Source organism: Nesoenas mayeri (genome assembly GCF_963082525.1).
Source record: "Nesoenas mayeri genome assembly, chromosome: 3".
NCBI lineage: Eukaryota > Metazoa > Chordata > Aves > Columbiformes > Columbidae > Nesoenas > Nesoenas mayeri.
The window spans coordinates 96,472,274-96,487,487 of NC_137544.1; the positions used below are offsets into that span (position 1 = coordinate 96,472,274).

At 42.5% G+C, this 15,214-nt stretch overlaps 1 protein-coding gene across 1 annotated transcript in view; it reads right to left on the minus strand.

Annotated features, from left to right (window-relative positions):
• LPGAT1 (lysophosphatidylglycerol acyltransferase 1) overlaps window positions 1-9,934 on the minus strand; it is a 62,234-nt gene extending 52,300 nt beyond the window's left edge. Inside the window, exons 1-2 of the mRNA XM_080342564.1 lie at window positions 9,823-9,934; window positions 9,197-9,455 (exon numbers count right to left, since the gene is read on the minus strand). Coding sequence (XP_080198690.1) covers window positions 9,197-9,434 — 238 coding nt within the window. The 5' untranslated portion in view covers window positions 9,435-9,455; window positions 9,823-9,934. The remainder of the gene's footprint in view (window positions 1-9,196; window positions 9,456-9,822) is intronic.
• Window positions 9,935-15,214: the final 5,280 nt, after the last annotated feature.

Consider the following 15,214-nt stretch of genomic DNA (forward strand, 5'->3'; position numbering starts at 1 on the left):
CTCCTCAACAGGCTGGACAAGATATGCCAGCACTGTGGCAAACCCAAAACCGTTGAAGCACTGGTTGGATGTGCAGCAAATGTCAAACAAGACACACAATGCCCAAATCTGCCTGCACTACCCCCAGCTGAGGCACTAACTTGGGTCTCTCCTCCACTCAGCTGCCAATTTTCACACAACTCATGAGAACAGCATTATGTCGGAAATCTGAACCATCTGGTCAATCGCAAACATATTTGCAAGGAGGCAAATCAGAAGTGTGGGAGGGGTGAGAGAAAGAATAGATGTTAAACAAGTAGCTTAATTCCATCAGGAAACTATGCTTAACACGCTGTCACATTTAAGTCACCAAATTACATTAAATTGGTGTTCAAGAGCCCACCACACTGAAACATAACTGATTTTTAAATTAACCAAAAAAAGGTATTCTTAATAGTAATTTTTTCTCCCCATTTCTTGGCAAGCAAACACAGACACTATGGACTTTCACAGAAACTGCATGTTCTTCTAACTTTAGGATACTAGAAAAAAAGGTGAAACAAAATTTTAAAAAAATCTCAGACAAAATCCTCCTTTTTGCCACCAAAAAAACCCACATCCACAAGCACTTATGACGTTGTGCTTATGATTCAACTTTCCAGAACCTATGTTCTCCCAAACAGCAGCAACACTGGCCCTTGCTCTTAGAACACGATTTCCATTTTTAGTTCTACATAAGTGAGATGCAGTAATAAAGCTATTAATCTTTCCTCTCCCCCTTTACTTAAATTACAAAACAGAGGTGAATCTCTAAGCTAGTTTAAACCATTAGACTATTTAAACAAGAAGTTTTCAGATTATATGACTCAAAAGAAATAACACCATTGGGAACTAGCCTGTAAATATTTGTGGAAAGACATAATGAAAATATTTCAGAAAAAAAAAAAAAAACCAAAAAAACCCCAAAAAACAACCACCAAATAACCCCCCTGTCTTATTACATCTTGAAGACTTCGATTTTCTACCTTCCATTGACACTAAAAGTCCTCATCCCCCATTTTCTTTACACAAAGGCAGGGGGACATTGCATCTATTCTGCCCAGGAAACAAAATCACTGAGTTGTCCAATTCAGTTCCCATTCAAGTTCAGCTGGGACTGAAATTGTTCTGATTTGATTTCAGCTTGCACTAATGAAGTTGTTAACGCTCTTAGAGCCCTTCTGAATTCTTCAATAGCTTTAAAACGACTGAGACAAAACCAGCAAAGTGTGAAGTCAAACCACTGATATTTTTTAGTATTATTCTCCTTCCTGTACTTTATGTATTTTAGAACAGAAGGTGTATTTGTGCACCGAGCCAAAACTTTCCCTAAGCTCTCCACCCTGATACTAATCTCTTTCCTAAACTGCTACTTTACGTAAATGTTTATTGCTTTGGACTGTTCAATGCTGAACAACTTCTGCACTTTGTTGGCTATTCATACCGCTCAAGTACTTCTGAAGTTCCTTGAAATTGTCTCTGTAGCTGACAAATTCAAACAGTACGCACACAAAACTTCAGAGCAACCTCACTGCTAAGCTTTCATCAAAATGAACACTGGTCTTTTTCTTCTTTTATCAACCAGTTTTCAGTTTATGATAACCCTTTGTTCTCACCCTACACTTAGCTTTTTTCTCCAAAGAAACTTTTCAGAAGGCACTTTTCCAGTCTAAACACTAACCAGTTAACAAAACAGCAAGAAAAGGTGACGAAGTTCACTTAACTTCACTGACATTTTATTCACATAGTAGAACCCTAACCTGCACAGGGCTGTTCTCTTGAATTAGGGTCATAAGCAGTAGTTCAACAAATACTTTAAAGCCGGTACTTCCAACCAAAAGATGCAGTTCCTTCCTTATTCCTTTTGCTATTTGTTCCTATCTTCTTCTTTCACCACACAGGAAAAATAAAATGGGTTAGGGACTCGGTGTGTTTTGTAAGTCACCCAGCAAAAAAAGTGGGTGGGTAGTTTTAGTATGGATCACGGTTGTGATTGTGATTGATCACACAATCATTGAAATATCTGGCCAACAGAACTGAAGCAGCAGTGCTAGGATGAGTCTAGAAGGCTGGGACTGGCTTTCTTCAGCGGCAATCCCTGCTTGAAATGCTTGTGGAGAAAAAGAAAAGAAAAAAAGAAAAACAATACAGTCTCATATGCAGAATCCCTTGCTGATGTCACGGAACGTTTTCAGGAACGCAAACACATCAGCCTTATTTATTTCAGTAACTGCATAAACAAATGGCCAGACTATAATCTTGACTGTGGTGACTGCAACAGCAGTACAACTACATGCCTACGCAACCCCGCGTTTAACATGTCATCTTCAGCATTAGAGTTTATATTCCACTGTAATAAAAGCAAGCAGATTACATATCTTGGAGCTGTATTTTGGCTCAGTTAACACTAGAAAGTTACACCACTAAGCTTCTATTCCATAAAGGATTTACTAACTGCCCTGCGTAATTAAAAACGGTAGAGTTGTGCAACCTTAAGATCTTGTTTTCAGCGACTTAAAACCTTGCCAAACTAACCTTTGGCAAGACTTCTTAATTCCTCACACACACTTGACAGAGAAAGGAATATATTCTGTTCATTTGTTTCCAGATTCTTTCTAAAAAAGCAATTGCTCAGAACAAAATGACAGACAAAATAGGTTTTGACCACATAAAACATCCAATTTTTTCTCCTGTTTTCTTGAAAAACTCTAAAATTTCTACGCTTTGGAACACTTATACTAAACAAGAATGAGAAATTGCATCTCTGCCACAAAGGCATCATCTCTGACATATTCCAATACAGAAACGATCACACTGTTGAAGCAGAAAAAGAATTCCTTCTTCATACACTTGGCAAAGAATTTGTGGACAAATACTTTAACTCCCTAAGATTTTGCTTCTCCAAACCAGAGCTAGATAAAAGCTTTCCTGCAGTTATTTCAGACTGTTCCTAATAGCCTACCATCAAGAAAAAAAGAATAAGAAAAGGTACAGAGAACACAGACACATCTTTCAGGTATTCTTAGTCACATCCTTTCAGGCACTCAACCAGCAATGAAGGGAGAAGTAAGATGACTAGTGTGAACAGATACGCTGAAAACAAAGGCCCAGAAGACCTAGGAGGGATAAAAACACCCTCTAAAAATAGCAAACTCAGCCATAACCAGGAAAAGAACCCAGAGTTCCCAAAACTTTGTCTTCATTTGGCTGTTCGCACATAAGCTACTTCAGAAGCATCCCACAGCCATTCCTGGGCTTAAAATAAATATTAAAAAAAAAATCACACCTTTCTGTGTAGGTATTCCTCAATAATTTGATCTTTACCATCCTTACGTAGACATGACTGATTTGGTATGCTTGCAACTGTTTCTGTATTATTCAGAGTAGGTGAAATAAGAGCAGAGTCTAACCTACTCTGGGAGCAGGAAAAAAACCAAACAAAACGTATGTAAATAGCAACAAGCAAAAAAAATATCACTACCAAAAAAGCCACAACAATGTGTGCCTTTACTCTAAGTTTTCTGCCAGAAGGCAGTAGCTTTCAAAAAATATAATTCAGAGAGCATTTGAGTACCTAATCTTTTGGAATGATCCTTCACAGTTAAATGATACAATAGGAAAACAAAAGACAGGCTTTGATGCTTTTGACACGTTGCTGACACTACGTGAAGTACAAAGAAGTATGGTAAAGCCTATAAATCATTTTCCAAAAAGAAGAGATGGGAATTTCCTGGTGTGATTTTACATGTTATTATTAGAACAGGACAAAGGTCACTGTACAGCACTCTTTACAAACAGACACATCACTTGCACAAAGTTGACAGTAAGTTCACTGCACTCCTTACCTCCTCTTACGCAAAGGCACATTGAGCCTTGGCTCTGAGGCCACAGTAGAAACAGCTCCAGTGTCCCCAGTTCATTCACCTTTTCTTATCAAGACAGTTCACAAATTACACACAAACTTCCTCTTACAAACAGCAAAATAAATCCAAAGATCCCAGCTTGATCTCAACATAACGTACACATAAATCATATGCATCAGAGAAATCAGCATTTAGATCCGAGATTATCTGGAAACTCAACACAGAGGTGTAGTGTAAACTAAAAGGTTCCGTGGGGTACGCTGCCATCCTAATCTACCGAGTCACATAGGTATTTTCACATATTCAAATAAAACACGGAGTAAGAACAATTTTGCTTCTCCATTTCATACACTGTCTGACCTCAAAATCATGACCTCATCTCCCACAACTCTCCCTGTCCAGTCCTCACTGGTGAGCAGTCTCCAAAACCAAAATATTGCCAGTTAAAAATCATACTGCAGGAAGAGAAGAGGGTAGGAAACAATGGCAGGGTTAGATGCACAGTCGGTCTCCTGAAATAACACCTCCTGCCTTATTTGGGGCAAAAAATTTACTTTATATCATCTGCTGTACTTCCTGCCCGAGGAGAGGGGCCGACTCATCACAAGAAGCAGCGCAGACACCGCACACTGTCTGCACCGAGCAAGTGTTGTCACAGCAACTCCACCTCTACCTTTTAGAGTTCTGGAAGACAAAAATATTCACGTTCTAAGAAGATTAAAGGAGTTGAGGTTGTTGAGTGGTAAAATGGAAGCAAAGAAGATTTTGAATTAGAGGGGAAAAAAAAACAGTTTATGACTGCTGAAAAAAATATAGAGTGGTCTCTACTTTAACATACATACAAATTAGCCAATAAATTTTAAATCACTCAATTTTACTCTTCTTGGCTGATTAATAAAGAAGGAAGAAAGAGAAATTCTCCTCATTTGACAAAACCAGAATATTCTTACAGACACTATTTAAATGTCACCTTCCCAGCTGACACAGAACAGTAACCAGCAATACCATAGGGTTAGTTCGCTTTTTCTTAACCAGTGCATCATTATAGCAGCAAGCATACTCACAGCACTAAGACTTTTCCGTGTATGGTAACAGAGGTGTATTACTCTCCATTTCATCAGCCCACCAAACCCATCCAACATCATTGCAAGACTGCGCATATTTGGCAAGAGCCTGAAACAGAAGGTTTTGTCAAATTGTTCTTTTCACTGCTGGAGTATAAAACACTCCAAGCAGAACTCTCAAGGAAACCCCCTCCCAAGATGCACACAACCTCAGTGACCACACGCAACACTTCTCTGCCCTGGTGCTCTGAGAGGCAGAAGAGCACTGAGGGTTCCTGCAGGCGGAGGACACTCATCCTCCACCGGCTGCCCCCCTGCCCCAGCCAGAGGTACAGATTGGGCACAAACCACTGCTCCCCACAGCACCCGGCTCTGCCAAGCAGAGCAAAGAACAAGACCAGCATCGTCACTTATCGCGACTGCACTGCTAACTGATTACTCTGCTGTCACAGAGACTTGTAATTGCAAAACCACAACAACACTATCACGGGCTAACGCTAACCTCTGCATTCAAACAGCAGGAGACAACAAAATGGTTTGTCTGAGCACATTTTAGAAAAGGAAGCTTTTCTCCAGCAACGTGATTAGATACAGGAATATTAAACTTTAGTCTGAAATAGTTATTTGCCCAAAGAAGTAGAAATCTAGAGGATGGTTGCTTTAAACTAGTTTTATAGGGGAGCAGGAGGTAATCAGAAATTCACCACCACAGATACACGCCATCTCCCTCCCATTACATCTATCACACTTCTTAGTGTTTTTTTGTTTACTTTTATATTAAATCAGAAATTATATTACAGGGAGAAAAATGTACTTGCCAACAAAGGATCAAGCACTCTCAAGTTTGCTTTTTTTAGAACACATCTTCCAAAAAATGCAGGAAAATATTTAGAAGTGTTATGTGAAGGTGCCTTTCAAATCACACTAATATGCAGATTCCGGGTGTCCTAACTGAACAGCTCCTACAAGAAGAGCAATACATTTATACAAAAAGCTTTAAAAGAAAAAGGCTAAGAATAACTAGAAGGCGGCCTTTCTAAAAGAATATAAAATAAAATAATATTGCTAGACTACCTGAATGTTCTTCATAAGTCACTCGGTTTTCCTTTTCATAAGAAATGCTATGGAGTTCAAGGGAATACCACAGATATTTATCATACTCTGCCCTTCAAAAATCAAAGTCAACCAATTATACTCAACTTCTCTCTCATACTTGCATCTTAAGAAGAAAAGGATTAGGGGAAGTAGAGTGACCTTTACAATTTCTCTTTCTGTTCCTTCATTTTGCTTATCCAGTTACATACTTGTCTTTACATAACACCAAGTGGATCTGCAAACAGAAACACCTACGTTTATCAAAAAGCATAGATTAAAGCTGCTGATATAGACACTGATCGTGTACTTTCTGTGACAAATCCTCTAGGATCCTAGCACGAAAACACAGGTTTATGCGTGGGTGGGGAGAAGGGCAGACCTAGTTCATAAGTCCTCCTCAGCTCTTCCAGCTTTATTCAATAAAATATGGCAACAATTACACAACAGCAGCAAAGCCCAGAAAGAAAACCTAGCACTCACCTTATTTCTTCATTTGGTGTTGAGGTCTCTCATACACATTACATACAAACTTACACGGGAAAAAAATGTCTGCCCTGAATCTACTTGGAGGCTGAGTTTAAGTCCCTAATTACATATCGTTTATGTCACTTCTTGCCCAATATATGATCCAAGCTGGGAAGGGGAAAAAGTAAATACATTTTAAAACTGAAACACACCTTCAACACAACTGCAGAATGCTACCTCCAATTAAAAGGCAAGTAAACTTGTTTAGCTGGTTACCCTCTCAATCAAGAAGAAAAACAAACCAACTCACCAACTGCTCTGCTACTCAGAAGAAAAACCCTTAATCTTCTCAAAGAACTCATACGTATATACCTATTTTCTTGTATTTACTTTTGCAAAGATGGAACATATCGAAGCCTATCTCTGACTTAGTTTTTGGAATTGCAAACAGAAGAATTGTTCTGCAATGGCTCTTTCAGATGCACCACTGCAGGTCTTAGAAACCAACTACAATAAAGTAGTATTTCAGTCCTGAATTAGTTATGATGTACTCTAAAAGAAGAGGGGACCTAGCGACAGTCTTTTATAAATCTATCAGTCTGGAAAAAGACACACAAATTATTCTGCCCATCCATGTTAAAGCCAGAAAGATACACTTTCCAGGTTTGTCCTGCATGTGGTGGTGAGTGCTTACGAGGGTAAGGAAAGAAAGGACAAAAAAATAAGCTGTCCTTCCTATTTTGTAGCTTTCAGTAGACATGTTAATGCCTTCATATCAGAATATATTTAAGCTCAAAATTTGTAAAAGCATTTGCTTAAAATACTCCCCAAAACAAAAGCCATGCTTCATAGTGAAAAGTGAAAAGGGCCCCCTTACCCATACACCATACTAGAAAATGCTTCTGTGTAGCTACTTGTAAATTATATTTCAGAAAAACATACTCAGGCATTTCAAAACTGTAAAGCAAAAGTTTTCAAATTGTCAAGATACATCAGCAACACCAATCAGCAGATGCTTCAGGAAGACTGTAGGATATGCAGGTCATGCTAAGACCACTTTCCAAGCAACAGGCAAAAGAAACCACACAGTTCTGCAGTCAGCAGTAGAACTATCCCAAGGAAACTGCTTTCAAAAATTGACAATCATATCGTCATGTGACAATGGCTTGAATTTTAACTAGCATGTTCAATATACACAGCGAATCCCTGGGGTCATATGCTATATGACTTTAATATTACCATTATGCCCATAAACTTTGCAATTGCCAATTAGTAATACACATAACACGTTGGAAGTCAATCCTCCCTTCTGGATGGCCTTTGTGCTTTACGGCATAAAGCAGACTTCATAAAATATACCTGCCACTGCCAATACTATGTGGACTTCTTTTAATAAGCAAATATAAATAAAGATTTTTAAAACAGCGTATCTGGAAAAGCTTGAGCTGTAGCAGGCAAGGCAACTTTGAAGCAGCACGACGCTGCGACAGTTCTAGCCCGACAGACCAGAATCTAGCTTGCTGCTGCCACCATCCCCTTAAGATGAACTGGAAGCTCACCTAGAGTATCCAGAGAAACTTTGTGCATCTCAGAAAGGCACACGACAGGGTACCAAAACGGACATTATTACAGTGGCTTCTGCTCTTGTAGCCTAACAAAAAGAGCACTCCATCTGGGTCATCACTGACTTTCTGACTAACGAGGAGTCTGTGCAGACTCCAGAGCTGTGTGCTCTGCCATTCCTTTTTATCTTTGTCTACGTGGACAAGACCTGCAGACGCAGCCTGGGCAGAAGAGAAGGAAAGAATTTTAGAAGGGCTGTTCATATTTTGCACTCAGTAGATTCATTCCCTCCCCTTTTCAAGGTCTAAGCACATGCAAAGAATTGATGGCTGTTTTCTTGCACACAGTGCAGTAGCCAGGATGAAAATCAGTGCATTTGAGAACAAGACCACAGCCTTCCTTTATATTTCAGTGCAGTCCATCACCTTGACGAGCCTATGAACACTAACGAGCAAAAATAAGTTCAATAATAACTGCAAAACAAGCAAACAGATGGGCAAAACCCTACAGATTCTGTAATTAGCTCTGCTAACAGTAATGAAGAGCCACACAGTCGAGAAACATTGCGTTATCACTATTTGTGTGAAAGAGGTTCCCTCCATTCTGAAGCAGCAGAAAAGGCAGACACTGTGACATGGAATAGAAAACCTACTCTTCTGGCAAGAGCTTCATGTCAAACTTCCTAGACTCGTGTCCCGATAGTTCCAAGTGGAGATCATTTAGAGAGGCATGGACTTAATAAAAAATTTTGGTGCTATCAGCTACATACACAGTACAAATCGACTCTGTTTTGAGGAGATGTATCTTTTTCATGAAACATCCAGACAAAGTGATTAGGATACTACAGAAAAGTAATATTTCTGATCATACTATAACAAAATGCTGATTGAGAAAATTTTACTTCACACATAATAAGTTTGTACCTACACTTTCAAAAAATGTTTCAGAATATTCAGCACCTCAATCCAGAACGACGAAGCATTTGTATACGAAATCCAAAAGAAAAACATCCAAAATATCCACTATATTTACATATTCCCCTACACGTCCCCATACTAACACAGATGTGTTTTAACACTTATTTACATCTTAGCATTTGTACATTTTAAATTAATAAGATATTCTTACCTGTATATCCTGCCCACCAGCCCCAGGAAGCCACCATAGCCAAAAGCCATTTAAATAATACTCCTTCGATATACCAGAAGCTTTTACTGTCCAGCATTCGGAGAGGCTGCAGCATAATTAAATACAAGACGTAGGACGGAATAGCAACCAGGTTATTGGCCACCATAAAAGCGAACCTGAGGAGTGCTTTCAGACAGGTGTAGCCCACCTGCTGGGCCTGCTCCAGGGTCACGGCCATTCTCTTCACAGCGGGACGGTCCTGCGGGGAGAGGAGCACAAGGCACAGGTAGCGCTCTCCGGCCGGGACGGGACGGGGCGCGGTGACGGTGCCCGCCCGCCCCTGCCCCCGCCGTTAGTCACCGGGAAGGAAACAACCCCGCTGCAGGGGGCACGAAGGAAGCGGCCTGAGCGGGGCCGCCTCCCCTCCGCGGGCTCCCTGCCCGCAGCTCCCGTGAGGGGGCACAGGCGCGGTCCCAGCCGGCCTTCATCTTCCCCCCAAAAAGGTCGCGGGCGCTGAGGCGGATGCCGGCGGTCTCTCCCGCCGCCTCGGAGCGGCTGACAGGACCCGAAACCCGCGGTCGGCGCTGAGGAGAGCGGGCGGCGGCGGGCCCGGCCGCGGGACTCACCTCCGGCAGGGCGGCGGAGCGGCGACGGAAGCGGCGGCGGGGCTGGGGGAGCTGGGCCCGGCGGCGGCGGCGGCAGTCCCGGCTGGCGGCAGCGGCTGCCAGCGGTGCATGGACCCGGAGGTGGCTGGCCCGGCCGCGGCAGCGCTACTCGCCCTGCGGCTCCCTGCGGAGAGAGGGGGGCGGGCGGCGTGAGCGCGGGGGCTGGCGGGCGGGGAGGCGGGAGCGCCCGGCCGGGCGGGCAGGCGCAGACCACGGCTTCACCTCGGTTCTCCCGCGCCGGCGGCCGAGCCGGACCGGGCCTGGCACCCCCGCCTCGCTCCTCCCTTCCCTCACCCTTCCCCTCTACCCACTCGGCTCGGCGCTCCGCAGGCGGGACCGCGGCGAGCCCCGGCTCCGCAGGCACAGGCGAGCGCCGCGGGAGGACCCTGCACCTGTTGGGGGCGGGGGTCCGTACCTCGGCGCCTCCGTTCCCGCGGCGAGGAGCGCGGGCGGCCGGGGGTTCATGCCGGCCCTGAGGCCGCGCTCCCCGCCCCCGTCGGCTGCGTGTCCGCCGTGACCGCCCGCGCGCAGCCCAGAAGCGGGGCTGGCGCTGCAGCGAGCGCCGCCCCCCGCCGGAGAGCGCGGGCGGCTGCGCCCCCCGCCCCCTCACACACGCCCGGTAGCGCTGAACGGAGCGGGCCCGGCTGGCGGCTCCGGCGGCTCCGCCGGCTCCCCGGAGCGCCTCCCGAAGCGGCCCGCGGGGTAAGGCCGTTCCGCTGGGGAGGGTGAAGCAGGGGCTGCCCCTGCGGCGGCGCCCCGAAGCTGCTGCTCGCACCCCAGAGGCCGCGACGGCCGGGGAGCAGCACGGCCCGCCCCCCCGCCTCGCTTTTACCACCTACCGCTCTAATCCCCCTGCGCAGCTGGTTTGGTTGAAGTTGGGGAAAGGGGGGACGCTGTCACAGGTCCCATCGGCACCACCAGAAACACTCATCTGGCCCAGATAGCAACAACACATTTTTTTTTCATCTCTGTAGCCACAAGTCCCTTTCACGTGGTTTTTATATTTCAACTTCACCATCTTTTTCTTTCTCTCTCATCCCTCTCCTACCGCCACAAACAGCGCTTCTACTTACAGAGAACCTCTGCGGACGTGAGCTATCTACTGTAGCGACTCCACGCCTCCTCCAAACAACCTGCACCCCCACAAAACCTCTCCAGGGTGAGGAATTCCAGCCTTCTGGGTGACTGTCGTCCCCTGCAGCGACACAGGACTGTTGCCTCTCACTCTGCCCGTCAGACACAAACCTGCTCCCGTTGTCTCTGTAACTCCTCTCCAGGCCTTGGAAGAGCACGCCAGCCCTCCCCAGAGTCACCAGGTCCAGCTGCTGCAGCTTGGTTCAACCTCTATAGCACCTACACTGAGCAGAACGGATCATGCAAGTGATTTTGACTTGGTTTGGGTTCTTAAGCAGTAGAAGCAGCTAAAGAAAAACAACACTTAAAGAAGGTGACGTGCTAAAAGGTCTTCTGTGCTGGAAAAAAAATGGTCTGTTTTCAAATTGTAATACTTAGACGGCAAAACATATCACTTTCACACACAAACCACACCATGTGTAAAGCTAGTCCACTGTTTCCTAGACAATGAGTCTTCTGAGATGACTGTACAGTCAACAAAATTAAATCCCAACCTCCATTCCAGGAAGAAAACAAAGTTGTTATTGCAGATAAATTTCATTTGAGAATTTAGAAATGCAAACAACCAGATAATGCCATCATGTTCTATTTGAGCAAAACAAAACAAAACTGTTGACTTCCTGGACAAAATGGACATATCTTGCATAAGTGTTTCCAAGTCAGAGTGTTTTTCTATGTTATTTTTATTACTAGGTTAAATCTGACAGTTGCACTTAGTAATCATTATGGAGTCAATTTGAGCTGTTCTGAAGTGTTACAATCTTTTTTTTAAAATTTTTTTTTCAATATCTCATGCAAACAACTCCAGACATACACTTGGACTTTCAGCAAAATTTTGCTCCAAAATCCTCAGGTAAAAGAAGGGCAATGTTAAGGCCATAATTAAAGTTACATTTTAATGTTTACATCCCAACAGCAAAATGAAACCTCGATTATACATTATTCCAAGATGAAAAATTATAATTAATTTTAATAAAATTTGATACCTCTTAATTTTATTCTCACTGTACAATTTGGAATGATATTCTTAAATCTGATGCATAAAAATGAGGGATTGCAGAAATTATGTTAGACAACTAATGAATTAGGCAATTTCTATTGCAGGAAGGAATCGCACGTGGGGAAGCAGGCATACAAAGCATTCCTTGTCAGAGTGAGTGCCTTACAGCTTCGGAAGCTGTGGTTTAGCATTTTGCTGAATGAGCTGGTAGGAAAGACCCACCCCTATTCCTCATTTCCTGGCCTTCTCATGGACAACCCAAGTCCTAGGAAGTGTGTGCAATGAAATACCCCTTACAGATCTGGAGAAGCCTGCTGTATGACACCCAGTCTGAGCCTCTGAAGAATCCTTTCTAGTATAAAGTAACACATACAGGTGTGCATATATATATATATATAATATGCCATTACTGCAAACAAAAAGAAGGTAACAACTAAGCAGTAGATTTTTTTTGTTTTCTTAATTTGGTCAATAACTGTTGCAGTTCCTCATTAATCTCTGAGCTTCATGAACTTTCATTATATATGTTTGTCATTTTACTATTATAAAGGCAAAAAAGGCAAGAGATTAATAAAAGTGACTCTCGGTTTATGGCCTTTTTAACAATTTCTCTAAAGTTTACAGATTTTTTCAGTGATTACCCCCCGTAACTATGTCTTTTCAGCCCCATAGGAATACTGACAGTGATATCCCTAGTGATAATTGTAATAATACATTTTAATGTGCTTATTAGCTGTACATACTGATACTAGCATGGGTAATATTAAGTGATTAAGTGATGTCAAGGATTGCTGGGGCAGATAATTAAATAGTGGAGTTGTCTTCCACTCACCTGCAAAAAACCCTATAGATCAAAAAGAAAAAGGAGGTTAGACTTATTCCTGCCTAAAAATGTGTTATTACTGAGGTGGGGATGTCACACAGTAATAAACACGTCTGTTATAATCAGTTACTTTGAGAAGTTATCCTAAACAGCACATAGATTACTGCACGGGACCTGCATAGCCTGGAAGATTCTTAATTCATGCAGGTTGGATCTGGCTCCAAGATTCAAGTCAGGTTTTAGTCATCAACTCCTTGAAAGACTTTTGAAGCAGATAATGTTGTTTGTCTCTGGGTGATTAGCTACTGTCATTCTCCCACAGAACCGCTCAGCGGCACGTATTTGCATTCCAACTTTGCCGTAGCATTAGAGGTGCCTGCAAGCGTAGCTGCGAGGAGGGAACGCGTTGCACGTTCAAGTAGTCCACGAGTCGCGGAGGCATGGAAAACCATCATGAAATCCAGGTTCAAAGCTGTAAACACCAAACCAGCTAAAAGGTGTGTTTCTAGAGCTTAGAAACTGCAAGTTTTGAAATGCTTTTGAACCTCTGTCTGGGTCAAAGATTAAGAAAGAAAGATGTTCTCATTTGTCCCAACCAGATTCAATGAGCTCTGCCTGCTTGCTTTCCATGTAGCAAAATGAAGTCACAGGTGCCGTGTGGCTGGAGAAAAAAGGGGTTAGGAAGATGGACTCGTGCTCATGACACTAAAACCAAAATTGCCATTAAAAATCATAAAGGCCTGTCATACAGACAGAAGGGACAAGAAAATAGCCTGAGAAATCTCAGAAATTCTACAGAGCAGAAAATAACTACTGTTTCCAACTTCTCAAAAAGAACAACTTGCTTCTTGGGAAATTGTATAAAACTTTATTAAAAAATAGCATGACAGAAAAGATGAAAGTAGAGAAAGTTGCCGAAGTTGGGAGCATGTGCAGAGGACAGACTGCTCCAAGATGCATAACATGAAATAGGGCATATACTCAAGGGAGCATAAATCCAGAAGCCATCTTGAGTGAATTAAGCAGTTTGCCTTGGATTTGCAAAAATAAACATTTAAAGAAGTGCCAAGAAGAACTTAACAAGTATGTTTACCATAGGCTGCAATAAAGAAAGAAGGGGAAAGAACTGGGGGAAAAAGGAAAAGAACAAAAACACCACAACAAACAACAACAAAACCACAACACAAACAAACACAACCAAAAAAAAAAACAAAAAACCCCCCACCAAGACCACACAAAACCCAAAAAACACCCCGCACACAACACCAAAAAACACCCAAACAAAATAACCCAGCAATTAAACGTTCAAAAAAAAAAAAATCTATAACAGTAGCTTCCATTATATTCTCTGTATGAGAGGCAAAACCACCTCCATTCTCCAAGTAAATTCTTAAATGTAAAGGACACCATCAGTCACTCCATCCCTGCCCAGCTGTACCTCAGGAGGAATAGAGGCAAGATGCTTGTTCAAGTCCCTTGATCTGCAGTGGCAAGCTGTTCTTAGGTCCTTTCCCTCAACCAATAGCCGGCCATGGATTTTAAAAGCTCTACTGTCAGTAGTCTTGTAGAAACATGTTCCTTTTGAAAACTCACATCCATGCATTATACACCAAATGCAAAAACCAGGCTATTTTATTTTTCTGATTTTTCTCTCTGAAATGTTATCAGGCTTTCAGTCCGAGATGCTTTTAGTTGTATTTTCATCTTAATTCTTTTAAGGACACTTAAGGTAACATGAAGGAACTGTTAAAATTGAAGTAAATTGTGGCATTGACTTTACTACCTGTTACATTCCTGTATTTATGTAAAAAGGCTGTAGCTGACAGGAGCTCCCTTTCCTCACTCACCCCTCCAGATCCCACATGCAGTATCCCTCCGCAAATGACTCACTCTTGCCAGTTCCTACAGTTCTAGCATACAGGGTTCTCATTTTTGCTCATTTTGTCTAGTATTTTAAGATCTTGGATGAGGGCCTAAATTTTTTTTGTGTTAAATACTATGGGCCTCAGAGAAAATACGTCACAAGTGTGACCAAAAATTTCAATCTCCTTAAAGTTAACCTGAGGTTCCCTTTTCTGGCTACAATTTTCATAAGACTACAAGATAAGCAAGAATTTAGTACTAACTATAGAGGGACAATGCCTTGAGTCTCAGATTTGTGACTCTTTGTTTCAACAAAATACACATTTTGATGTGACTCTCAATGTCACAGTCACCATATATCTATATATAGAGAGATGTATATACAGGTATATCTCCCAACAGGACTAAAACTGTTGTTCCTGATATTACAATACCATTTCTTACCATTATAAATTTTTCCATATCAACACCTGTAACTGTGAGCTGAATAATTCAGATGTTTTGAGGTGTTTAGTTTCTCATTAAAACTAAAC